The 26,530-nt window shown below is 39.6% G+C and overlaps 2 protein-coding genes across 2 annotated transcripts in view; both read right to left on the reverse strand.

Moving 5' to 3' along the window:
* The window catches only part of DYNC2LI1 (dynein cytoplasmic 2 light intermediate chain 1), a 165,341-nt gene extending 145,473 nt beyond the window's left edge, over window positions 1–19,868 (reverse strand). The window contains exons 1-12 of the mRNA XM_084261511.1: window positions 19,646–19,868; window positions 18,843–18,960; window positions 17,646–17,680; window positions 17,238–17,307; window positions 16,150–16,238; window positions 14,088–14,274; window positions 12,264–12,332; window positions 10,849–10,926; window positions 10,285–10,361; window positions 9,835–9,905; window positions 9,300–9,397; window positions 7,464–7,556 (exon numbers count right to left, since the gene is read on the reverse strand). Of these exons, the coding sequence (XP_084117637.1) occupies window positions 7,464–7,556; window positions 9,300–9,397; window positions 9,835–9,905; window positions 10,285–10,361; window positions 10,849–10,926; window positions 12,264–12,332; window positions 14,088–14,274; window positions 16,150–16,238; window positions 17,238–17,307; window positions 17,646–17,680; window positions 18,843–18,960; window positions 19,646–19,659 (999 nt within the window). The 5' untranslated portion in view covers window positions 19,660–19,868. The remainder of the gene's footprint in view (window positions 1–7,463; window positions 7,557–9,299; window positions 9,398–9,834; window positions 9,906–10,284; window positions 10,362–10,848; window positions 10,927–12,263; window positions 12,333–14,087; window positions 14,275–16,149; window positions 16,239–17,237; window positions 17,308–17,645; window positions 17,681–18,842; window positions 18,961–19,645) is intronic.
* A 5,393-nt stretch (window positions 19,869–25,261) lies between these two features.
* Window positions 25,262–26,530, reverse strand: part of PLEKHH2 (pleckstrin homology, MyTH4 and FERM domain containing H2) — a 48,046-nt gene continuing 46,777 nt past the window's right edge. Inside the window, exon 29 of the mRNA XM_084261214.1 lies at window positions 25,262–25,823. Within this exon, the coding sequence (XP_084117340.1) occupies window positions 25,641–25,823 (183 nt within the window). The 3' untranslated portion in view covers window positions 25,262–25,640. The remainder of the gene's footprint in view (window positions 25,824–26,530) is intronic.

Below are 26,530 nucleotides of genomic sequence, written 5' to 3' on the forward strand. Positions count from 1 at the left end.
TATGTCGCGATGCATACTGTTAGGAGTTATTTCTCCAGGTTTTTCCAGCAAAAATGAATTTAGAAACCACTAGGATTGCTTTTCATTCATTGCAGGGTAAGAAGGCTTCTGCAGTATTTGCAAGAAGATGATACTCTAATGAGATACTGGGGGACCTAATGACGTACCGCTTATAATACAAAGTAAGTCATCCTGTTTTACTAAGATCAGGGAAAGAGGTGGACATAAACCAGAGATCAGTATTCATGTAGCAAAGACCCTCAAGCATGGGCACGTTTATGTGGTTGCTATTCTGATTTTAATAGACTGGAGTTCATGGAGTAAGAGATGTTTCACTGCAGACACCAGGACTGAGCGCAGCATTAATTATCAATCCACAGAGGGAGGAACGAGGCAGGACAGAGCAAAAAAGAAATCTTCATCTAAAAACTGTATGGAAATAATAAATGGATTTTTCTCTCTCTCAGGAAATAACTTTGCCAACAAAGGAAGCAGCTTTGCCAGCAGGGCAGTTTTCAGTAAGCACCGGAGATTTACGAGCAATAAGAGGATTTTTAATTACTGCATATTTTTCATGATGCTTGCATGAGTCTAGTTTTACAGTTAAGTAACTCACAGATGAATGACACAGAACATATTGTGTCTAGTCTCAACCTACTAAGATGCATTATTAAATACAACTCTAGTACTGAACTGTTCTGTCTAAGCTAGTCTTTGCTCTGTATTTTCACTCCCTCAATGTTCATCTAAAATAATGATCATCTGGGAACATACTGAACTGTTGGAAGACTTGCCAACAGGTAGGAATAGAAAGAATACTGTGATATTTTAAGGAACACATGTGACCTGGTTTATGCTACCTAAATAATTTCAACTCTAAACTTTCCCAGAGGCTACAGGAAGGGGTAAAATTAGATGATGTAGTTTTACATACAACGACAATACTGCACGGGGATCATGTCTACAGGGGTTGCCTAAATAATCAGCCTTAAAGGTTTATCATCTGACTAAACTCTTTCAAGAAAGAGGCAGATAATTCGGCAGAATTTATTTCACTGTCATTTGAGCCAGCTAGAAGCCAGTTTAGTGTGAAGGCAATTCAAAACAGTAGAGAAATGCAAAGTATCAACCCCCCAGCATATAATAAAACTGCACAGCTGTTCCACTACCTACAGAATACAGAACACAAATCAATACTTATTTTATATACTTGCAATGTAAATGTTAGGTAAGCCTAACATTTGAACAATGAGAAATGAAAGGGGAAAAAAGGATTAAATGGGAAGACACTTGTGGGAAATGAAGAGCGGCCCTGGAAAAGAGACAGTTAGGCTTGTTGGAGAAAAGGTGCAAAAGCAAGAGATAAAGCAGAAAAGAGGGTCCTGTAGAGATGTAAATTTGTGCGTCGTTCAAGAGGGAGGTGGGAGGGTGTGCTTTGTCATGTTAAGAAAGGTGCAGAGGGAAAGACACCTGCACAGGAGACCCCTAGGGTGGGACAACCTTTTGTATAGTAATGTTGTGGTTCTTGTATTAATAAAAAGTGCTGAAACCTGACTGGATGCTGCTGCATCAGCCATCGAGAGAGTATAAAAGTTTGCTCAGTTATTAAAGTTGTCTTCGATCCATCACAGTATGAGTCCGTGCCTTTCAATACGCCACAGATATTTACAAATAAAAATAATCTTTAACAAATTCAGTGATTGAGGAAAAATGCTGTCGTGAAAGTATACTTCCCTAGTTTTCAGGTAAAATAGAAAGTAAAATAAATCCCTGTAAGTCAGGAATGTAATGGAAAAATCTTTCAAATACAGCCTAATGATCACTCCAGCGACCCTTTTGAAAAAAGGTTCCTTCCTGCTCTTGAAGCCTCATACTACAAACACAAGTAAAAGTCTGGAAGATAACTGCAACTACACACTCAGGTAAGAGATCCTCTCTCCATGCCGAAAGAAGATCATATGAGAGAGTATTTCTTAAAATACTCCAAAATGTGTGTACTTGCATTATGCTTCCTTTGTTTTTTGGGTACCAAGCAGAGGGGACACAGATCATATTTACATAGAATTAACAATTGCTATTTAAAGACGCTTTTAATGTGCTCTGAGAGATTTAAACATTATTAGTGCAAGCAGCTTGTCCTGGATGTCTCAACGCTGGTATAAAGTGGATTTGAAAAATTTTTTTAAGCTTAATGCTGCTGTACTTCTGCGTTTCTGTAAACTCCTCATCTGTCAAACAGGGAAGATCACACCTAATCTCATAAAGGGATTGGGAAGAAAGACTTAACTGATGTTTGTGAGGCACTCAGATAAGATAACATTACCACACGTTCTCAGAGGAAAAAAAATTAATACTTTTGTGTTCATTGAAGTGTCTGAATGGCAGGTTGAGAAATAAGGTACACAAAGAATAAGGATGATGAAAAGAAATACTGAACAATTGAATTGAGACATCAGCAAAATAGTATATGATCATGTAATTAAAGACAATACTATAATGTCTACAAACAAGGAGGAAAAATTAAGATCGTAGGAAAAGCCTTAATTGTTGCATTTCCTCAGTTCTGAAGGACTGACATGACAAACTTCTCCCTGCAGTTTCTTAGTGGAGGGCCCTCCGTCTGGAACATGGTGAAAATAACCAAGCACTGCAACAAGGGTTAAAAATCTTAAGCACCTAAATGTTGACAGGAAATTTAATAACAATGCTCTTAATAATGCTCTTTAAGTTGGTGTTAAAAACCCCTCCAAAACCTTTTGTCCGGGTTTGGACATGCTTTTATGTGAAAATGAGAGAGCTTATTCTTGGCAGCCCAGTAAACATCCTAAGTAACTTTTTCCCCCACCACATCCTCTGGAGAAAACCAAAGATTCTACTACTACTCTGCTGCCCTAACACGGCACCTCTCATTCTGTTCTGCCCAGTACCACCGGTCTAACCAAGGAGGTTCACTGCACAATATGCAGTCTTCTGTGTCGATGAACGAGACTGACACTATCTCCTGGCATTCTGCAATATAATCACGTCAGTGAAGTGTGCTGAAAAAATATGTCTCTGGTTCTGTTGGCCAACACAGTCCCTCAGACAGCTGCAGATCTAACACCAAAATGACTTAATTGTGAGTGACATGGCAGATTAGGTCACTCCTATTTTGGTGGAACAGGACTATACTTACTTCTGACATGATGTAAAACCTCCTCCTCCTCCTCCTCTGTTTAAGACTTGTTAAAGCCTTAACTGTCACAGCTGTGTGCACTGAGATCTGCTTCCATTACTTCTCGTTAGCTGACACCAAACAGCACCTAAACAGCACCTGCCTCTTTAGTACGCTTTATGGCATTAGGCTTCAGCTAAAACTGGCACCAATCCCTAAAGTGATATGTTTGTGTAACAAGGACCAGTCCGTGTGAACTTTGGCACTGCGTGCCACTGCCTGCTTAAGTACCTGATGGGGAAGCTCCCCAGTTCTTGGAGCTCAACGTTAGCTTCACCATTTGCTTCAATGGATGAAGCTGCAGTCAAATGACCTGATTAAAAAGGTCCAAGGAGGTACTTTCAGTATTAGTAGGAAGCATAACAGGATAGCGGAGGCCTGAAACAAAGACAGGCCTTCAGAAGGCCCCTTCGAGTGTTTAACCTCTGTGGTAGAGACCATTTCTAAAGGAAAACTGCAGACAGTCCATGTGCCATCTCCCTGCCAGAAACGCTTAGAAGGAGCTAAGAAACAAGGCTTTAACACACTCCTTGGTGCTCACAGATGGGGGTGGCAACCGTGGGGCTCTAATCACCGCTGTTCTGTTAAAAGAGCTCACTCTTTGACTCAAGCTACCTGTGTAAATTAAGGTGACCCTGGAGCAGCAAAAGCCAAAAAGCTAGCAGCGTATGGAGAGATATAAATGACAGGTTTGCCATCTTGTTTGGTTTACATGGGCTGTATGAGTTAACAGCAAGCTACAGGATTAAGGCCTAATAAATATGCAAAATTAATGCTTTTCTTAAAGCTTGGAAACCCCAAAGAGGGCACAAAATTCCAGTTATTCCTGAGAGAAAATGCTTGTTAAGACATACATCAAAAATGTAAATTGCAGAAAGGTCCTGGCTGCCGTATTCTGTGTCAGAGCTTAACTCCAGAGAATGAAAAAGGAGGTAACAATCGTTAATGGCACTACTGGGTACAAACCTGCACATTGTGTGTCTGCGGCTAAGAACTAGAGAAGGAATTCTGAAAAGATGTAACTGAGAGAGAGGGAAGAAAGGCACAGTGAGGGAAGGATAGCCTCCTCTTGGAGTTTTCCAGAGCATTAAAGACTAGGAATAGAGTGGTAGGTCTCATAGTGAACTCTGAAAATAGTAAGGAGGCAAAATAATCTGGTCTAAAAACCCCTATTGTTGCGTGCTGATGTGTTGGACTCTACTTCTGCAGGCAGAAAGTACATCAGGTAAAAACCAGCTGACAGCTACTACATGGGGGTGAGCCTGGGACTTTCTTGTTACCTGTACTTATTTTTTTTTAAAAAGAAACAACAATCCCTGTTTTCTAATTCCATACTTGAGAATTTAACTTTTGTGAGACACTGCAAATCCTAGCTGCAGACAAAGCTTCAGCCAGGTTACAAAGCTGGAATTTATTTAATCAACCTTTGTATCACCAGAGTCATCCATAAATCTGTTACAGCATTATTAAGCAGTCCTGACCAAGCCTGCAGTGCCAGTCAGGTATGCCAGTTCTTCTGTCAGACTCAGTGATAGGGGCAATGTTTGGTTTCTGTCGCTGTGTTTTTGTGTTTATTTTTCCTTCAAAGTTTATCTGTGAGATAAACAAGCAAACTGATTATCATCTAGAGTCCAAAGTGGCATATTAATCAACTGACAGTAACAGAGAAGAATGATAACGTGTGCTTAAAAGATTTTAAAATATACACAGTTGCCATATGAAGCTTTCATTTTGCATAATATACTGTGTTTTTGTTAGCAACATGTTGCATATTTAACGTCTTGATGTGCTGTTCCTCCTACAGAATAGGTATCGTGAAATGTCTGTAAGACTGTCAAACTTATATTGCTTTAAAAATAGGATTTTTGTGCTACTTTTCATATAACCGGGAAATCCAAAGACACTTCAAGAATCCCTGCAACTACAGAGTTCTTTCAGATGTATGTTGCTATCTTGGTGCATTTCAAATTAAATTAAGTTCTTGGAGTATAAAACATTTTAATAATGTGCAAATAATCTTCTAATAATTGAACTTCATGATATAGAAGTTTAGGAAATAGCTCCAGATAACAAAAATAATTTTCTCTTTGACGCTCAAATTACTTGTAGTAGTCCAACTAAAAGAAGCTACACTGGTTTGCAATGCCCTTGAACAGATTTAACAGTCTAAAAGCCTGTCTGTCTCTGTTGTTTAGAAACAGAAAATTAATCATCCCTTGTGTGATTTAATCAATGCATACCAGTATCTTCTTTTGCAAGACAGAAGTATTATCTAAAAATAAGCAAGTAGTAAAACATAGAGTTATTTCACAGTTCTTTTGAGATACATAGATCTACTGACTGAGATTACATTATAAATTCCAAAAGCAATCTGCTTTACAAATTTTAATGACTTCTAAGACTGCTCTTGATGTAACAGAAATTCAGAACTGATGCCACATTAACAGGGTATTACAGGTAATGTGCAAGTTCAAAGACTGCAGGGGATTCTTGAAATTCCTTTATTCTCTTACACTACGAATGCATTTCTTTGGATCAGGTAGCTACAGGTTCACTGCCTGTTGTTGGTTAGCCCCAGCTGGCAGCTAAGCTCCATGGGGCTGTTCGCTCACTTCTCTGCCCCCCTCTCAGTGGGATGAGGAGGAAAGTTTCAAGAAAAAGGTAAAACCGTGTGAATTTGGGACAAGGACAGTTGACTAGGACAGCAAAGGAAGAGGAAAACAACAACAGTACCTAAAAATGAATATACAAAGCAGGTGATGCACAATACAATTTGATTATGGCCCAAAACCCTGCAGGGGACTGGACTAGATGATTTTTCGAGGTCCCTTCCAACCCCTAACTGTGATTCTGTGTGATGCCCAGCCTGTCCCAGAGCATCAGCCCCTCCTTCCCAGCTAGTTTCCCCCTTATGTACTGAGCATGATGTCATAGGGTATGGAATATCCCTTTGGCTAGTTTGGGTCAGCTGTCTGGGCCGTGTCCCTTCCCAACTTCTTGTGAAAAAATTATCCCAGCCAAAATCCAAGACACCACCTTCTGCAATCTAACTAAACCCTATGGAAGTGTGATGGCAGCAACAGTCTAATCCTTTGCCTTTCTTTCACACGCACGCAAGGAAGTGAAGTTTGCCCTGGTACTTCAGGGTGAGGTGAGATTTACTGAATCGCGGTGCAGTTAAACTGCCTTTCATTTTAGTAGCGGGGTCTGTAGAAGCAGGTGAGGTCTAGATTGGCACAATGCATCATCTTAAAGCACTATTAGAAAACCCACCTTTAACTGCAGTAACCTGGTCCCCAAAGAGGCTAAAGGGTGTACAACTAACCCGCCTATAAGCTGTGAGAAGAGAGTGGAATGTTCTCAGTCATTTAAACAAAGACTTTTCTGTGTGTGAAAGAGGTGAATCTATACACAAGACAGACTTTCCAGACACACTATGTGATGGTACTTCCAAACAAAGAAAAATGCACAAAGCTTGGATTGATTTTAACAGGCCCATACCTATGACATCGATGAAAACCATACACCGTAATTCTACTCATGTGATGATACACACTGCTATCAGTGAGGCAATGTTCCAACCTTCCTCTAGTTTGCCACAGGATTTTTCTATAAAATCAGTTCACCACAAATGTAGGGAAATGCAAAAACACTTAAAAATTAATAAAAAAAATTAAAAAGACCCTTTCTCCACTAAAGGTCTTTCCTGGAATTTAGGGATTATGCCCCATCTCACTATGTGGAATGGTTCTGTTCACTCTGTTTAAGATAAAAGGTACAGAGCCCGCAAACTCGAGTCAGAAATGCATGGGCTCAGTACCTTTCCTTTTAAAATAAATAGCTCTGAAGGAGAAAGGCAAAAAAGTAAACAGCCCCTACCCCAAAGCTTGATACTGCTTCCTAGACTTCCTCCTAGCCAACACCCAAATGAGAGAACAGGGTCCAGGAACGAAGAAATCACTGCCAAGAAAGCTTTACTTCAATATTATTTTAATGAAATAATTCTGGAAGAGAGTTAGAGGGAAATTTGAATTATTAATTTCTACAGAAACTACAAAGCCAAAGCTTTGCGATCTGCGAGTGCTCTACTGGCTTCAGGTCTACCAGTGGAAAAAACCCAACCAACTACTGGCCTGAAAACAAAAGTTGAAGTCATTTTAAGGGAAAAAGGGGACTTTGAGTACATTCTACAGTGAATATAGTCACACTGGTGGCTCTGGAATACCTGGCTCTGAGAACTGTTACACACCTGGTCTTTCTGAGCTCTCATGGCATCGACTTCATACTCGGCGTACTGTAAATCTTGTGCAGGGTCCTTCGTATCTTGTAAATCACAGCAACTCTAAAATAAGAAACGACAATAAACCCAAATGAGAAAGCTTATCTTCTGTTCTTTCAACAAGGAAATGCCATGCTTTAGGTCCAAGGGAAGTATTTGCCTTTAATACATATTAAAATCCTGCATTAGATTTTAAAAAAAAATAATTGGTAAAATGATAAGACAGTAATACTACAGTTAGATCTTAAAGGACACAAAACATTCTCATTTGGTAGTTATTACTCTCTCCTCAGAATGAAAATGTCCCTTCTGGCCCATGACATTTAGGCATAGTGTAGGTTGCTCTTGCTAGAGCATTTAGTAAACTCCAGACTAGAATTCAGTTTCAGTTGCCAGAAGTTCTGAATTTTCATTTCCTAACTTTGAGGGGAACTGTAATTTTAATTCCAAAGCAGCACATGCACTAATAGAAAGAAACCCTGTCAAATAAAGATTTTTTTAAACATGTTGCCCCGCATGTTTCTCCTTACTCCTAACAAATGGCAAGTAGCAAAAAGGCAATCATACAAATTATGAGATTAAAATAAAGCAGAATTATTTTTAGATGAGGCAATGGAAAAGTGATTTTACAATACATAAAACCGGCTTTAAAGTTTAAAGCATGTTTTGGAACCACAACAGACAGCTGGGAATCCATGTGGCATCTCTTCCTTAAAATCTTCTTTAATTAGACTGATACCTTAGAACACTGCTGGAGCTTGCAAGATGAGAATGGTATTATTTCTCCAGCTGTTCCTAGGGAAGTTCAGCAGTTACTGGGAGGGAGGGTAGGGAGAGGGAGGGTGTAAAGTCTAGTCTTTATTGTGCTGAGGCATACTGTACTGTGAACAGCATTTGGTAGTAATTTATGGTCATAGAACCTGAAATAATATGTAGGCTTTGATATGTAGAGGTCAAATGAGCTGGAAAGGGTGAATGTAGCTTCTTCCTCACCAAGACTGGAGATCCACAGACTGAAAAACTGGAAATAGCCCAGTTTATGCACCATAATTTGAGGCACAGTTTCATAGCCCGGACTGACCTTGCCTGCCAAGGTAAGCTGCAGGACAGGAGGCAGACAGGGACAAAGAACTGGTTCAGCCTAGTACAGAAGGAGAAAGCAGCAGCCTGTATCTGCTCAGGTCAAACAGAAAGTTTGATTTCCTAACAGCAACTACTTTTATTGAAAAGAAGTACTTCAGGGTTTGCCTCTTGGGACCAGAAACTTCTGAAATATGTACAAGACTTGCCACTGCTTAGGTGCCAAGGGATCCTAATTACCTTGCAAAGCCAAACACTTCCCAGGGCAAACTGACAGATTTTGGCAAGGAGCTTGCCTCATTCAAAGCTTCATACCCTAGAAGAACAAGGATCAGCAACTTCCTGCAGCCACAAAGAGCTCTCCTCTTGGAACATTGCTGTCATTTGGTTTAGGCATTAGGGGGTATGTCACCTCAAAAAATTCCAGACATGCTGAGTATAGCTTGTCTCTCAATATAATGAAAGGCAATGGTTTAACTTTGGAAAAAAACAGAGGGTTACATCAGAACTTAAGTTATTACTAATGTAGGAAGGAGACTGAAGCTGTAGAAGCTAATAACTAAATCACAGCTACATAAAAATCCGTATCTCTTAAAGACATGTGAACTGAAGAGGTTGGAAGAAACAGGACTGCAAAGTGAGTCATTTCAATTCCAGTCATGGGAACGATGTGATGTTATGACCATTCTATGAGAGAAGCAACTGTGCAGCAGACACAATACCTACTTCAGGAGGAAAGGTCTTCTCAAATACTTTTTTCCACAGTTCCAACGGTGTATTTACACACATCTTTCCAATATTGCTATCGGAGGCGGGTGGGGGTCCTAAGGATTACAGCACAAAATAATGCAAGTAACAAGTTGCTGTAAAAACATAAATTATCAAATCATTTTGGACAATGACCCATCTAATTTAATGTTTTGTCTTCTACAGTGACAAGCTGCAAGGTGTTTGAAAAAACATTGATCTCCTACCATGCAATGGACTGAGTGGTACTGTATATTGTATTTCCTTTTACATCATGGCTTGTTGGGACTTTGTTGTTTGAAGAAGTCTGGCTACTTTATTAAACTACATAACAAAACTAAACAAGTAATTATCAATATTAATACTGAATTGTTATTTTAGGCTTTCTAAGCTGTTTCCTTCTGTTAAAACTGATGTTGATGCTCTATAATTTATTTTTTATTTGCTTAGAATTTTTTTTCTTGGTTTCAAAAACTATTAAGTAACGAACATGGTGGAAGAGAAATTTCCTCACCTATTTGGCTCAGTGAATCCAGGCCTGCTGGTATAAATAGAGGCTTGTTGTGATCCACTGAAACAGACTTGCTACAATGAAGGGGGAAAAAAAAGAGTATCAAGTAAGCATTTAGTAATCAACAAAAAAAAATCTGACAATGTTCTAAGCCAAGACTAGACTCTTACTGGCTTTTGCACCCAAATACATGTACATGTAAATAAAAAGCTACTCAATTCTAGTGGTGACCATGTTCCTAATCCACCAGTTTTGGAATCAAAAACAAGTAGTTATCACTGTCCTGTGCAGAGATAGGCAGCTGAAACACAAGAGGAAAAGTCCATGAAGAAGAATCTTTCTTTCAGAGATCATGGTTAAGAAAAATAAATGTTTTGGTGATTAAAGTATTTTTTATTACATACTTTTAGACTCTGGGCAAGACATTTAATAGTTGGACAATAATGATGTTACCTTTTATCATAGCCAAATGCCAAGTGATTAATAAAAGCACGGGCTTTCAGGAGGAGAGCCTCAGATTTACTGGTAAACTAAATGAATCAGAAAACAAAATACACATTAGGATCTTCCATCATAGAAATATTACATCATGTCATCTGCATAAAGGATTTCAGATAGAGGCTGGCTAATTCCTGACCTCAATAAATTTGGTATTTCCAGATTGATCACTTTTCCCGTCCTCCTTTCTTGTGCCAAAAAAATTTTGCCAGATACAGAGTAAACAGAGTAAGGGAACTGGGTTCCATAATAAATAACCAATTTTATTTAGATTTTGCTGATACTAAGAATTACATACATAGTTTATTCACAAGGTATAGCCACCCATCCAGCCAACCATCCATCCAGCCATCCCCTGCCAATACCTGTAACGTGTTTGATGGATTAGCTCATCAAGAGAGCTACTGTTAAACCAATTAAATCCCATTTTCTCTAGGTGCTTTATGGTTTTTTTTAAATATTCTTTTGTAACACAAATACTGTTCATCTTCTCTATCCTTAGAAAGTGAATATACATACCACTAATGATGCTCCATAATAATGTGCAACGAACCGAAGTGTCTTGCTTATTATTTTCCTCACTTCAGAGTCAAACTCCTGAAAAAGTTGATGTTGGAACATGCACATAAGAAACAAATTATTACATCTAGAACTTTCCTCTTCTCTCTTTTTTTTTCTTTAATAAATGGCAATGCACTTAGGCTACAATATATGAGGCTTTCAGCTGTCAGCATAATTATATCTTAAGACAGAATCAGTAACAGCCTACTCTGAAAAGAAGTGTCACAATTTCCCTTTGTTTCTTTTTTACAGAGGGAGCCTAATTCAGGTAATATGTTAGTCCAGATAAAAGTTTCTTAATTGGGAATGTGTATTCAGTTTCCAATTTAATTTGTTTAATTTTGTTTTAATTTTTTGTAAGTAAGAAATACTGCTTACTAGAAGAATAAGGTGGGTTTTTTTCTTTTTGTGAGAAAACTTAACTTTCAGTAAACCTTTGGGTATATTCTCTCTAAATTCTGACACCTGCAAGATTTGAAAGGTGCACAAAAATACCTTTTTGTCAGCGTTTCTTTAATACAAGATCATACAGATGGCCTTCCCTGTATAAAGTGGGTGAAAACCTGGTCCCAGTGGAGCCTGCAGGAGCCCCTCCACAGACCCAGTAGATTTAGGCTGTTAGTCTGTGCTTATTACATGGCAGTCACTGACTTTTAAAGAGGTCATGGCTCAGCATAAATCTTCAGTGTGAAGGAAGGCACAGTACCTTTTCAACAAAGAATTAAGTCAAAGAGTCAGCCAAGCATCAGTGCACTATGCAGTCATTCGAGCAGCACAGCTTGCTAGCACGGCAGCTAAAGAAGTCAAATGTACTGTTTTAGTTTCTCATGATCAAGTGCTGCTTGAAAATTGAATATGCATTTGTTTGGATTTTAAATGTCCTGGGAGAGAATCCAGAAATGCTACTACATTTCTTTCCTCTCCCTTCCATAAAAGATGAAATTACTCATTTGTCTCTAAAAATTAATGAGGTACTTAAGAAGTTCCAGACTGAAATGATACTTTACTGTTCGTGCCGCCACACCTACCAAAAAACCCGCCTGACTGACTTGAGAGATGCCCCTTGTTCACAGCATCACAAGGGACACAGGGATCTGGAGTTCCTTCACTATAAAATAAAGCCCTCAACATATTTTCCTGCTTCCCTCTTTGGTCTGCAGCAACTTATATCTCAACATTTTCCAAGTACATCTCAAAAATCATCAGTCTGTGAGTGTTTTGTGACAAGATGCCTTCCATAATGCTGCTGGATGGAAAGGTTTAATTTGTGTGTGTGTGTATGTTAGAAGGCTGACTGGCTGTACCTTTGTTCATATGGTTACCATTATCTTACCAAGGTTTTAGTATACCCCCCTCAACTAAGTATTACTTACATGAAAAATATCATATTTGCTTCCAATTATCAGCAAGGGTATTGGAAAAGGGTCAACTAACTCATAATCCTGTTAAAGAGATATATGACAATTAAGCAGTGTAAACAACCTGGAAGATTGCAGCTGTTAAAACAACTGAAAACTGTTAAAATTCGTTCACAGAAGACAAGTTCTGCTTTCTCAAAAGCTTGTTAGATGACTAAATTTTAATGCAGCGTCCACACCATATTCTACAGATTTCTCATTTTCTTCATAAATGGTCAGGAAAAAATCCCTCTCAGCTGTCAGAACACTAACTGGCACAAAAGAGCTCCGGCTCCAACATGAGATGGGAAAGGAAGCAAGGAAAACCTCCATATGTTCACAGAACAACTGCCGGATTGGATCAGTAGAAGTGGCCTCTGTGACACACTCCCCCTCCTTGCATCATATCCAAAGCAATACAGACAAAAGCTCAAGAAAATAAAGGAGAAATTATATGTCTGTGTCACACACTAGTCCTCCCCACATCATGTTTTCCAAACTCTTAAAAATATATATAATCTGATTTTCAAATGTTTGGTATCAGCAGAAAAAAGGGATGTCACCAGGAAAATGAGAATCGATACGGATGGGCAAAACCAGCTCTGGGGATGTAGATTTAACTGCTAACGAGTGAACGTCCAATAGACAAAATTAACTTACCTTTTTTTGAACAATGATGAAAATTCAGAGAATCAAGGAGTAACATAGCATTTTGTTTGCATCCTTTCTGGTTTTGATAATGAAGGCTGAATAGAAATTCTAGTTTGGAAGGTATAACTGTGTTCCCTACAGAGCAAGTATAATGAGTCTTCTTAACAATTAATGGCATTATTCTTTCTACTTACTGAAAAAAGTTTGCAGTTTGCTGATATGGAAGGGCCTGTATATGTAAACATGACACTGTGGTCATGATTTATTGCCAGCTGTGCTTGTAGGCAGCAGTTTGGTTTTGTGAATTATCTTCACAAAGTAAAAAACAAAATGGTAATTCAGCAGATCTCAAACCCTTTACTGTAAAGCCTACTGAGCGTTGTGTAAGTTGCTTTCTCAAAAATTTTTAAGCTACTTTTAAATTTTTGAGCTACAGAAGCATGTGCTGTATTGCAGCATTTTGTAGAAATTACAGCAGCTAGATTTACGTGCTGAGCCTTTGAATTGTTGAATACTTATTTCTGCATTATATACACACAACATTTGGAGGGGTTTAATGCACAATGACTTTTCATTTCTATTGCGCATAATCTAGTTTAGCTTTTCCAGAGATTTAGTTAGCAATTATGTCTAAAGGACTGATGTTAACATTTCTGAAACTTTATAATTTAATTAGTTGTCAGATTATCAAAAGGCATTGAGTTTGTGATAGACATTTAAATAAATGCAAAGTATATAGTCATGTTGATGGCTGTTATAACTATATTCTTTGCTTAAATTTGTACCTTCAGCTAGTCTCTTGCTAGATGACTTTTGTACATTCTAGTTTTCATCTTCATTTTAAAAAGATGAGGGGGGAAAAAAAAGCAAACTGCTACTCTAAAACTATTTCTTTTGATTGGTGTAACATGCCATAACAATCACATTAGATATCTAACAAAAAGATATAAGAAACCTTCTTTCCTTGTTTCTGCTCTTATTGAATTTTTATTAAATTGCTATAATTTTCCAGTGAACAGGTTCATCTACATCAAATGGATTTTCAGTCATGCATAAAAATCTAAAAGAGTTGTTTATGATTTTCAAAAGCATTATCTTTAACTGTATAAAGGCCTGTGACATCTGGAGAAAATATTAGAAGTAACTTACTGGATGATCCCTCTGCAGATTGTTCTGCATCCTCTGTTTAATTTCAGCAGCTACTTCGGGATTTGTCTTTTCTAGTTTGGCTAAAATTTTGTTCACATGGTTCCTGGTGACCTGCAGAAGTTTCTCCATAGTAGTCCAGAGTTCATTAGGTTTGGACAAATCCAACACAAGAACTACAGCGAATGACCTATTAAAAAGGTATTATTTGATCAGACCTTCAGCACATGAGACAATTAAAATTCTCATATACAACCACACCTGCACTACAAATGTTGGGAGCAGCAACTGTGAGAATACAAATGCTACAATAGAATTAAATGAGGCAAGAAAGGGAGGTGGCTCTTTTCATACTACTCTGAGCTCTGAAGAAACCTTTCCATTGTCTCCTGCTCAGAACTCTTACTTTGGCAACTTTCCATCAGAGGTTTTGGGGGATTGCATCTATCAGACTCTTTTTCTGGAGACTTTTTCAAAGCAGTAAAATACACAAATACCCTGAGCCCATTTAGCACCTTCTTCCTGTATGACTGGACACTTCTACTATCATGTAGTCCTGACATCTCATAGCTCCACCATCCCAGGTGAAGCCATGTAAGCAAATGGTTAGGGTCTTGCCCGACCATTCATGTATTAGAAAGTTCCATACTTTCATTATTCTTCTGCAATATGAAATAGAAAAATTTGGGTAAGGGCAGTATTCTGTGCCATGGACTGTGATAATTAGAGGAACCTCAAACAAGTGTGCAGAAAGTCTTCTGAAAGATGTACAGAAGCCAGAGCACTGAAGATACACTTAGCAATGACCAGGCTTTTAAAGGAGGATTATGATGAATAATTTTTACATATCAACTCCTCCCAAAAGCCTGCATCCTGAAACTCTTAATTGCATTAAAGTGCAACTGTAAAGAGGAACATTGCAAATGCAGACATTTGACTGCAATCTTCTTTCACATTCCATCCTGGCTTGAAAAAGGGGATTCCAGATCAGAGTGGTATTAGCAAGACTACAAAGCAAAGTGAATGCTCAATTTCACTTTAAAATGCTGCGGAGGGAAAAAAAACATCTGTTGAAAAGTCTCTTGGTGAAACGAGATATAGTCCATGGAACTTGTAAAGAAGGAAATTGCTCGATACAGACAGATGAGAACAGCAGGGAAAAGCCCCTACATCTAAATTGAAATGGTAGAATTTTGAGCAGTATGTTAAAATATTGCAGTATGAGCACAAGTGGTCTTAAAGAAGAATATTGCTATCCCACCAAAGAATCTTAACATCACCCAGATCAGAAGATTCCTTATCAGTAAAAAGACTGGTGGAGGTAGAGCCCAGTTAAGTTCATTAGGCAGTAACTGAAAAATGATCGTTGGTTTTTCCTCCCCAGTTCTTCTAGAAACAGAAAGCTTCACACACAGGTAGGGTGCCTTCTGTATTAAGTCTCTGACGAACTAATGGCACTATCTCAAGAGCCGCAACAGTAGCAACTGCACATGATTAAAATTGCATTCTCTGTTACCCACAGAAGTTAAAAAGCAGTTGAGAAGTTAAAAGAAAGCAAGCAACACATCAAAATACAAAATGTATCTTTTGATCCTTTTCTTCCCTTCCACTTTCAACTCCATCTTCCCTAATGAGAAAAAGCCTTAAATGCACCACCCCAGCATCTTATCATTTCTTCATGCAGCTCTTCTTCGTGCATTTCTTCTTTCTATCCCATTCCATCACTCTTATGGACTTTTCTCACCGCATTCTCTTAGTTGTTTCTAAATTCCTGTTTCCTTTTGTCTTCAAATAATTTCAGTAGTTTTAGCCCCTCTCAGAAACATCATCTGTCTTGTGTGATCACCTCATCAGATGGTCACTTCACTTTACAAAAACCCGTATTTTTTTCAGATTTATTCACAATTTTTGGCCTTTCCACCCTTAAAATACTGCCCCACACAGAGACAGCATCTATGTTTACATACAGAAGGAGGAAGCCAGATTTTGGGTTTTGTTTGCCCCAAATTACTTATGTTTGAAGGAAAGCTGAAATTAACTTCGAACTGTACTATTAATCACTTACCTTATGTTGTTGCTAGTGATTGGTATTCGAATCAGTTCTTCTAATGAGGTTCCACCACCTAGTTCCCAAAAGTGAGCGACATCTTTACGCTGTAGAAGAGTTTCTTTATGTTAGAAATGTGTGCTGCCATGCAACACCAAAGTGAGACCTCCATCTGAGAAACTGGCTTTTTCACGCGAGTCACTCGGAACAAGAGTATATATTATTTCACTTGTAATTTCTACAAAACCAAAGACAAACACACACTCCCACCCCATGTTCAAGAAACCCCCCCCCAAACTTAGAAAAGAGCCCTGGTGTGCTATGACTGTCTCAATAAATGATTACAGTGAAGTGAAAGAAGTCAGGAAGCTGAATGATTAATTGTAAACAAACAAAAAATCAGATTCTCTTCCCTTTCTTTTTGTTCACTGCAGCTCAAGACCAAAGCTTTTTGAGAAGTTTGCAACTGGGAAAGTAATGAATCGCTACCTTCGCCTTCAGTGTCTGGGAAAGGTTTTAGGTGTTTTTTGTCTTTCAGGCAGAGTCAGATTTTCCACTCCCTGCTTCAGTAAAAAGAAACAGCAACCACCTGCAGCAAGAGTTAGCGCTGCTGAGCAGTGCTGTGCTGTGCTTGGAGCGGGTTCAAAATTCCTGTTAACATAATCTACTGCGCAAAATTCAGGGATATCGACACGTAACCCCAACATTTGACTAGGATTCACCCTCCTCTAAGTTATGTCTGTTGTTTTGCACTCTTCTTGCATTTTAAAGACATAATTAAAGGCATGCATCCTATGTTACTCAAACACGACAAACAAGGTAGTTTTTATAAATTAATCCGATTGCTTTGTGTTACACTTCAGTATCTTATCGACTGTGTTTTAGTCAGAGGGAAAAACATTACAGATTTTTTTTAAAAAAAATTATGCTAACTCATTTTAATAAAATTATATTTAAAAACTCCTTTATGTTTCACAAAAATATACCTAAAGCCTCTTATGCATAAAAATAAAGCACATTATTTTTGTATGCATATATTCATTTTTATATGTGTGTATATATATATACAAAAACAAAGTAGTAAACTATAATTTCATGATACTCACTGTATTGTGCCTCCTTGCCCTTCTTCCAAAAGTATATTCCAAGGCTAATGTTGGCTTTGGAACCTCTCCCCTGCGCAAGGAAAAAAACCTTCATTTTGTCAAGATACTTTAAATAAAGGTCTTTCTATTGTCACTAAATTATATTTTTCAGTCTGTTCAGAATTTGGCTTAAAACCAGCAGTACAGAGAGGACACTTGACGACAACAGGTCTCAGTTGCTGAAGACAGGAGAAGCAGCAGCAGTCTGGAGAAGCAGGGCTGAAGGGTCAGATGACAGGGAGTGCTGAAGGGAAGTGAGTTTATTCACTAGTCATCAATGAATGTGATCATGAATTACCACACAATATAACTATTTCTTTAAAATTCTAATCCGCGGTTGAAAACTGCTTTTAAAAATTTAACACATACCTCTCGAGACACCGCAGTAGAACAGTGGTCTTTCCCTGGGTATTAAAAAGAAAGAACAACCCTGCTGTAATGACATTTAAAAATACATGAAATCTGCTCATTTAGCATTTCAATAACAGAGCACCAAAAAAAGTGTAATTGCCTATGGCCTTATACCGGAAACTTAACTTTCTGTCAGGATAAAGTTACACTACCATTATTATAATTATAAACTAAGAGATGACAGATGGGAATAACGTGCTTAATACTAGACATTAGTGATCAACCTGGCCAACTCTGTTAAACTGTTTAACAGATTTTAATTATTCATAAGACATTCATTTACTGTTTGTTTTTCCTGGAATTAAATTATTACTGATGAAATGGAAATGAAAAGACTGCTTAAAATACAAATAAACATACAGAAAAATATGCCTTTACATGGTGGAAATTGAGACACTGAGTGCCATGCCACAGTGAAGGAGCTAGCACTTCTGCAGTTCACTCCTGTGTCCTTTCCTAGCTCAAAAATCAGCGAATCTCAGGTTGTACATATACCAGTCCTTCTAAAATAAAATAAAATTCTAAAATAAAAACCGCATTCTTAAAAAATATGACTCACTTGGTCACAAGGACAACTATTTCTTTATTTACTTTTCAAATAAATACTAACAGAAGAAAAATGTGAAACTACCAATGACCCACCTTATGGGACAATGAGGTAAAACAACCTTGGACATAGAGAACCATGACTGTGCAATCACTGATCGTATATATTCAACTCTGACATAGATATAGACACGGTTCATAGCAGGATGCCAAGGCCTCTTATTTACAACAAAATTGGTATCAATGCACTTAAATTGGATTGTTACCAGTTAAACCTTTACAAGGGCAAATTTGACATGCCAAACAATTAAAGAGGGCAGCATTATTTCTGGCAGTTACTTCTACAAGAATTAATGAAGCCAAACCTCAATTAGCATGTTATCAATAACAATGGTTGAAGCTGTGACTCTTCAAACCATAAAATTGAACTTCTGAGTTATAATAATGTCTAATTGGTCAACTCTTTGTGGAGTGCCCACTCTCTGCGGGGTCAGAACATTAAATATTTTGTCTTTAGAAGAATTAAGTGGGCCACATACTTGTCAGATGTTTTCCCTGACACAAGTTATGTTGAAAGAAAGCACCAAGTCATGCTGTATTTAGCCTTACCCCATTCTTGTTTCCCATAAACAACAATGATTTTTCCAAAACTTCCATGTGTTTGGCATCCTCATCAGTGTTTTCTCTCTTCTCCACTTCAGCTATAGCAAGATCCCATAACGTATCACTAGTTGGAAAAAAACAAAGGAAAGAAAAACATCAGAGCCTTGACCATAATTCCTGTAAATATCTTAATGGACAAATCAAGGGTATTGCATATTATTACTGCTATTTCTCTGCTTGTCAAAGTACTTCTTTTAACAGAACCAGGTTAAGTAAAACCCCCCAGGTAACAGCTACAGGCATTTGTGGCACACGCTGAGCAAATACCAGCTCTGCGGCTGGAGGTTTTGCTTGAGTACATTTATGACACCTTTAAAAGATTTTCCGACAATTAAGGCTTTTCAGAACCCCCGCAGGTCAGGCTGGCGGTCTCGGGAGATCCCTGACATCGGCTCCGGAGAGGGCTCCGCTTCCCTGGGAAGCTACTGCTCAGGACAAGAAGGGCTTCCTCTTCTCAGGCCTCTGCCGGGGCAGGGGTGGGGAAGAGCGGGAGCGCGGGGTGGCGGGGTGTGCGGTTAGGCTTCGCCTTTGCTGTAGCACCCCTCAAAGGAGCTACGGGCTCCTCGCACCAAGGCGCGGCGTCCCCGCCATCCCGGTCCCTCTCGCTTTCGGGGCCAGAGGCCGAAACGGTCCCTTCTACACCTCCCTCCCTCCTTCCTCCAGGGTGGCTTTCTCGGCTGCCGGCTGCTTCCCCACAAGGCAGCGAGGGCGAATCGCCCTCACCGAGTCCGGACAGGGCTCCCCGTTACCTGGCCTTAGACATCGCTCCTCGGGGCCCGGGCCAGGCTCCCCGTCACCATGGGAACCGCGCAGGGCTTGCTGGGACGTGTAGTTCCGCGGGGGAGACGGGAGGACCGCGGTGGCGGAAGGGGACGGAGGCCGCTTACCAAAGGGCCCGCCCCGTAGCATCCCCCGGCCTTCCGGCTCGGCGCTGGCTGCGGCCGGCGTGGCGGCGGCGGTGTTGCCGCGTCAGCCCTCCCCGCTGCCGCAGCGCCGTTCGCCGGCAGCGTGTGCTGTACGGGGCCGCCCCCCGTAGTCGGCGGCGGTGCGGCGGGCTCGGCCGCTTCGGGGGCTGTGCCCCTGAGGTGAGTCGAAGGCCCGCGGAGGTCCCAGCGCGGGTCCTGCCCGCAGGCGGTGACCCGGACGCGCAGCTGCCTCTGATTCTCGGGTGCTGGAAATGGCTCCCTGCCTCAGTGGCGGGGGGAGCGGCGCTGGTGCGAGGGGCGGCCAGTCCCTGCGACCTTGGGGGACCTTGACTGTGGTCCTTGTTGTTAACAGAGGAAGACTTTGGTTGTGGAGAAAGCCAGGGATGACTAAACAAGTAATAAACGGCGGGAGTCTTTTTTGTTTTACCTAAGCCTTAAGCGTTTGCATAAACTCACGGTCCCCAAGTTGACTTTGCTAACGGGGGTGGGGGTAGGGAGTGGATCCACCTGAGGTAGCGCCGCCCCCGAGTGAGCGCACGGTTGTGTAGGAAAGTAAGTACCTTCTCTTTACTGGGTCATACAAATCAACTGTTTTAAGTAAAAGTTGCTGCTAGAAGAAGGAGACGGGCTAGATAATTTCAAGTAAGATCTGCCAGTCAAAGAGAGAATCCAAAGATCGTGTTAGGGCTGGAACAGAGAGGAGGATTTAAAAGGGTGCAGTAAAACTGCAGGGTGACTTGGCAACCAACCTTCCTGTTTAATTTGCCTCAAAAATTATCAAAAGCAAACGATGCTGTGAATTGGCCAGCTCTGTGTGGAGCCAGGAGTTGGACTTGATGATCTTTATGGGTCCCTTCCAACTCAGGATATTCTGTGGTTCTGTGTAGGTGAACCCGACAAGTCAGAAGTGTCTTATATTAGGGAAGTGACCCAAAAGCCGGGACAGCAATTGCACCTAACCTGTAGCTGCATAGCTGCTTTCTATCTTGAGAGACTTGAGACAAACCCCAGTGCAGTCTTCTCTTACCTGTTTGATCAAAACCTGTGGCCTCACTCATAATGATTAACTCAGAATTAACTTTAACTGATCCTTCTTCCTTCCCCAAAGAAAGCTTATGTAGCCTTCTACAGACCCTAAGTAATACTTCAAATAAGAGGGTTTTCCAAAGTTCATCTTGCATAATCAATCATTTTCAGTTCCAGAAACCTTCATGTGGTTATTTCCCCTGTCTTCATTTACTTCCAAGTTTTTACATGGATCTTCTAAAGCCTTTGCTAAGCCCTTATGCAAAGCATGGTGTTGCAATTGAAAACCAGAAAGAAGCTTCATAGTTTTGTATTGTACTGTGGCAGGTCACACTGATGCCTTTCTAAGTGCATTTTTTTTCCCATCGATTTCACTTCAACAGAATGTTTCTGATACCTTGGTACATGAAGCCAGTGCAGATCTATTATGAACAGTTAAGAGGTGGTGAAAACCCTGGACAAAACTGCCAGCAAAATCCAAGCTAAGGTAGGAATTGCTCCTGGCACTACAATCTAGGCATATATTACTGCAACAGCAAGAGCATAACAGTAAGAAGCAAAGTATTTTAAAGTGATTTACTCACTGGCAGAGAGGTGGCAAATCTGGAAGATGCTGCAGTACAAATCTGAGCTGCAAAGCACTGTGCAAGGCTCTACAAGTACTGAAGTCTGATTTGGAAATGAAATTGGAGTTTTTGGTATTTTAAGATTCACCTTACTCAGTTTCATTTCCTTTGCCCTAAGAAACTGTAAAATTCTTTTTTTCTTCCTAATTCATTATTACTGAGTTACTAATCACCTTAGTTAAAATTAACTCAAACTAATGGATTGCAGTAAGCTGTATGTACTATTAAAGCTCCACCTAAAACTTTAAATGGTGCATTCCTTTATGCAAGGATGATTTTTTTCCTTCAGGACATAACCTATAAAAACTGGGTTAGTCTGACAAGGAATTCTAACACCAGATACCTACCAGCCTTTTTTTATGGAGAAATATATGCCTATATTTTAAATTTAAATATCAACCAAATCTAAATCTGGAAGAACAGAAAAGCACTAATTTTATGTACTAATTTTTTAATACTAATTGTATTAAAAACTCAAGGCTTTATCATTTGCCTGCTGTACTGCAGGAGTAAATCTTGCTTGTTTTAGAAATCAGTTTGCTTACTCATCCTGCTGCACAAAAATGGACAAGGCAAAGTGGAGTTCAAGTAATGTATTAATATACATTGCATTCCAAATATTATTTTCAAGTCAATACAAGTGTTTACTGATAACTCTCTGTATAATCTCAGTCATTGTCAAGCTTAGATTCATTGCCCTTTTAAACTGCTCATTGTTACCAACCACTAGTTCAAAGCAAGTGCAAGAGATGTTCTTGAAGTTCACGACAGGTGAGGTTTTCTTGCATGTGCTAACACATTAATCTCATCCTGAGAATACTTTTACAGCTTGGGTTCTGCAGCCCTTGAGCACCAGAAGTTCTTCAGCATCAGTCCCAGAGGTCACAGCTCCTGTTGCCTCATCACTGCTGAAGGTAAGAAAGGTCTAGTTCTTACCTGGGCTTTAGTCATGAATTAGGTAGCATGGAATGAATTGTTCTGGTGGATGACACCAGGTTGAAACTGAGGCATGGATCACTCATAAGGCTCAGGCTGGATGGGGAAGGCAGAAGAGATTATCTCCCTGGACTCTGAAATTTTCAGCTTTGCTGTCTTATATTGTGTGGTACCCTCTGAGTAGCTCGAGAGCTAGATGGACATGGAGCGAGTCCCCCTGAGACCTGCACAGCTCTGTTTGCAAGCCAAGCTGTTGAAGTGTGCTTGCATGTGCAAGAGACTTGACTTTCTAACTCTCTTAATGAAGGGAAGCATCTGCTTGGGGAGGTTACTATCATACTACACAAACCTCACTCTTGCTAATCAAGATCCTGAAAGGAACTTTGTTGTTTAGCGTGATGTTGTCATGGTAACTGTGATTCTCAGTGCATTTATTTCATAAAAATTAACATGGCATTTCTGGTGACCAATGGGATTAAGGCTCTGATTGTCCATGAAAACTGTTTAGAATTAGAATCTGCACAGCAGCTGTTTGTATTGTGCATCATGTTGTCTCCAAATTTAGCAAAGGCTTTTAAAACTACATAAACAAGTTCAAGTAGCAAAATGCTCTACTCTTTGCCTTCCAACAGAACCTGATCTGCCATATTCATTTAAAACTGGACAATTAGGGAAGAATTACTAGTTGGCTTATTGTAGAATGACAGTTACTATAATTAAGATTTTTGTATTAGTAAATTGAAGTTTCTAACCATATTTGAGAAGCTTTAGACTACAACCCGAGTATAACTGACACAGCAGCATGTTTGAATTTGCAACTTCCTTGTGTCCCTCAAATCTCTGAAAGTTAACTGTTCTGCTGATTGCAAAGGGATGTTAATTCTTAACTTGACTTCACCCTGGTGTCTGCATCACTTCACATGGGGTGCTGCACAAACTGATGCTGCAGTTGGGGTCAAGGTCTCTTGTAGCTTCCAATGTGCTTTTCTTGATGGTGGCAGGAGATGGACCACCCACCAGGAAGGCAACCTTCCTGCTGCTGGCACTGCGTCAGTGAAAGAGAAGGATCTAAGGCCACCATCACAACCAAAAGGTGACAGTTACCAGGAAGATCTTTGTGCATTGCAGGTGCGAAAGTATCTAGACATAGTAACACTGTTATTTGCTGGTCATTTTCGAGACAGAGCATTGGCCCACAGAACATTCCTAAAACAGGGTCTGGGCCCTGCAGACTCGGGCTGTGGCACTGTCTGGGTGAGGACAGTAGTCATGGCAGGACTTTGAGAGGTTTCAGAAGAAACGTATTTATCAGGTCAGCTTGCCAGTTTGCCTTTCCAACTTTATAGGAGCATGTTCCTTTCACAACCTGTACCTCCCTTCTAGTCTATTTTAATTCTTCAGGGGGATGCTTGCTGCCTTTCATAGAGGGCAAACAGCTGAAAAATTTCTCTTGATGTGAGTACGTATATATCAGAAATATTTAAACATCCTAAAACAATGGAGATTTCCACCCTTCAAATACTGAAATTCATCATTGTGAAATTACTTGTTTACAGTTTTAAGTAACTGAAAAATGAAACCAAATGCTGAGGGCTAGCAGTAACTGATTAACGATCCACGATCATTAGCATGAGCAGAAGAGGAAATTGTGAAATGTATACAAATTGTTGGTTTATGTTTGACTACTTTCTCTGTGCTTGGACCTAAATTATCTATTAAATAGATAATTCACAGAATCATAGAATCATAGGGGTTGGAAGGGACCTCGAGAGATCATCGGGTCCAACCCCCCTGCCAAAGCAGCTCCCTAGGACAGATTGCACAGGGAGGCGTCCAGACGGGCCTTGAATATCTCCAGAGAAGGAGACTCCACCACCTCCCTGGGCAGCCTGTCCCAGGGCTCTGTCACCCTCACTCTATAAAATTTCTTCCACATGTTGGTGCGGAACTTCCTGTGCTCCAACTTGCAGCCATTGCCCCTGTCCCCACAGACCACTGAAAAGGGCCTGGCCATTTCAAATATCCATTAAATTATCTATTAAATAGGTATCAAATAGCTGGCAGAAGTGGTTTCTTTGCACAGAAATGAAAATGTGATGACTGGGAGAAAAAAGCTGGTGTAATTTCTCTGTATTTGACTCTACGTAGCACTGGGGCTTGCAGCTGAAACAGGAAAGTGCTCCTAGGTCCAGTAGTGCAGATGCAGCATTCTGTCTTCAGTGTGCAAGAACATTACGTTAGTGTTATCATATGGAATGTACACATATAAATGAAAAACAGGAAGTGCAGCTATTACTCTGAATCACTGTATATACATTATACACATTATACACGGATTTTATGTAGCACATAGGTCTCCAAGTCTGCTTGCGACAGTTTAAGCGATGGCTTGCTGTGTGCAATGGCGTTCTGTGTACTTCCTGTGTTTTGAATTGTGAGTCATCCTTACATCTGTATTATATTATTATTCTGGATTAAAGAAGGAATTAGGTACAGGATCTCATTTAACCAAACTGTACTAAACACAGTGCCTGTTCTCTTTAGATTTTTCCAAAAGGCTGGGGCAGAGAGGGATTATTTAGAAATTTACCAGACCAAGGCTGAAGATTTGCCAAGTAAAATAATTGTATAACAAAGGCTAGAGTCTATCATGAGAATACTCTAAATCTGTAATAGTTACATGATGTGCTTATGGTTTGGGTTCCCAATGAAGGAACAGTTATACAAATCAGGCGATTCATTCTTTGTAGTCCCATGGTGCCTGTATTGCAAATAAGGAGGGGTGCTGGAAGTGGAAAATATTTTGTGTTTGATTGTTTCTTTAAACAAAAATTCATTTTCAAAATGAAGGTTATATAACTTGTGTAATTTTGAAAAACAGAGATGAAGAGTTGAAGACAGTTTGGTCCCTGAGTACTACTAGCATCTACACAGTTGTTCCCAAGGCCACCTTTCCCCCTCACTATCAACAGAAACATTTATTTCTGAGATGCAGGGACAAGCCACTGACAGAAAAGCATAATACTTAAATTGGCTCATGACCATTCCAGTTCAGGCCAGGGCTTTAATTAAATGGCTCCTCCTATTATATACCACTGAAATGAATACAAACCTGCCTGCCTTTCTTCTGTTTATGGTCCTGCTTGTGTTCTATGTCTTGCACATAAAAAAGCTCTCAATCAGTGTAGACACCCTGTACCAGAGATGCGTTATCACAATACACAATCCTTTCATAACAAAGTGGGACATTTAGTTGGTCTGTTGATTGCAGGAAGTGGCTGACTCCCCCTTTCCTTGAGTTTCTGTCCACTTTGAGGTGTCAGTAATGCTGGAGCAGAGAGGTGATGAGCAGCTCCTTTCAGCTGATGAAAGTTGTTAATATAGCTGGCAATCAGTAGAGTGATCTCAAGAATCTATAACAGGAACATACAAAATTCTTTAAGAAATACAGTGATGTGTTTTGACTGCTGAAAAAATAGCTAACTTTTAGCAAGTGACAATCACCATCAACTGGAAAAGTACTTTATCAAACAAATTAATGATGAGAGAGGAGATGCCTAATAGAGCTTTTTTTCTATTGCTCCTTGCCAATAATGTAATGTTATTCCCATCACTATGCTGGATACTTTGTCTTTCACAGTCTTAAATGATTCAAACAGATAGTTTCTTTTACTTGGAGAGTGATTTTGATGTCCGAAAGATGACACTCTTAGAAAAAAACTTTCATGATGTGTTCCCTCAATTTTGCTAGGAAAATACAAGTGCTCAGAGAACTAAAGGCACAGTGCAGATAAAAAGAATAAAGACTTCCTAGAGCTTTTCACCATGTTTTCTCTTTGCATTCCAGACAACCTTGCCTCTAAGGGCACAGTCTGAAGGAAACTTGAAGTATTTTACTGTGCTTAATTCATATTAACTGTCATGTTTTCAACCAGATTTATATGTGGAATTTTCTGTTTCATTATTTTTTGTGACTAACAGCAAAAGACCTCAAAATCTTTGTTTGTTTGTTGGGTTTTTATTAAATAAATATAGTTGGTTGTACCAGTGAAGGAGAAAATCTACATTTTAAAAGCATGAACAGCTTCTTAACCAAAGGTAAAAATATCCTAGGATTTTT

Source organism: Gallinula chloropus (assembly GCF_964237585.1).
Source record: "Gallinula chloropus genome assembly, chromosome: 3".
In the NCBI taxonomy this organism is placed as follows: Eukaryota; Metazoa; Chordata; class Aves; order Gruiformes; family Rallidae; genus Gallinula; species Gallinula chloropus.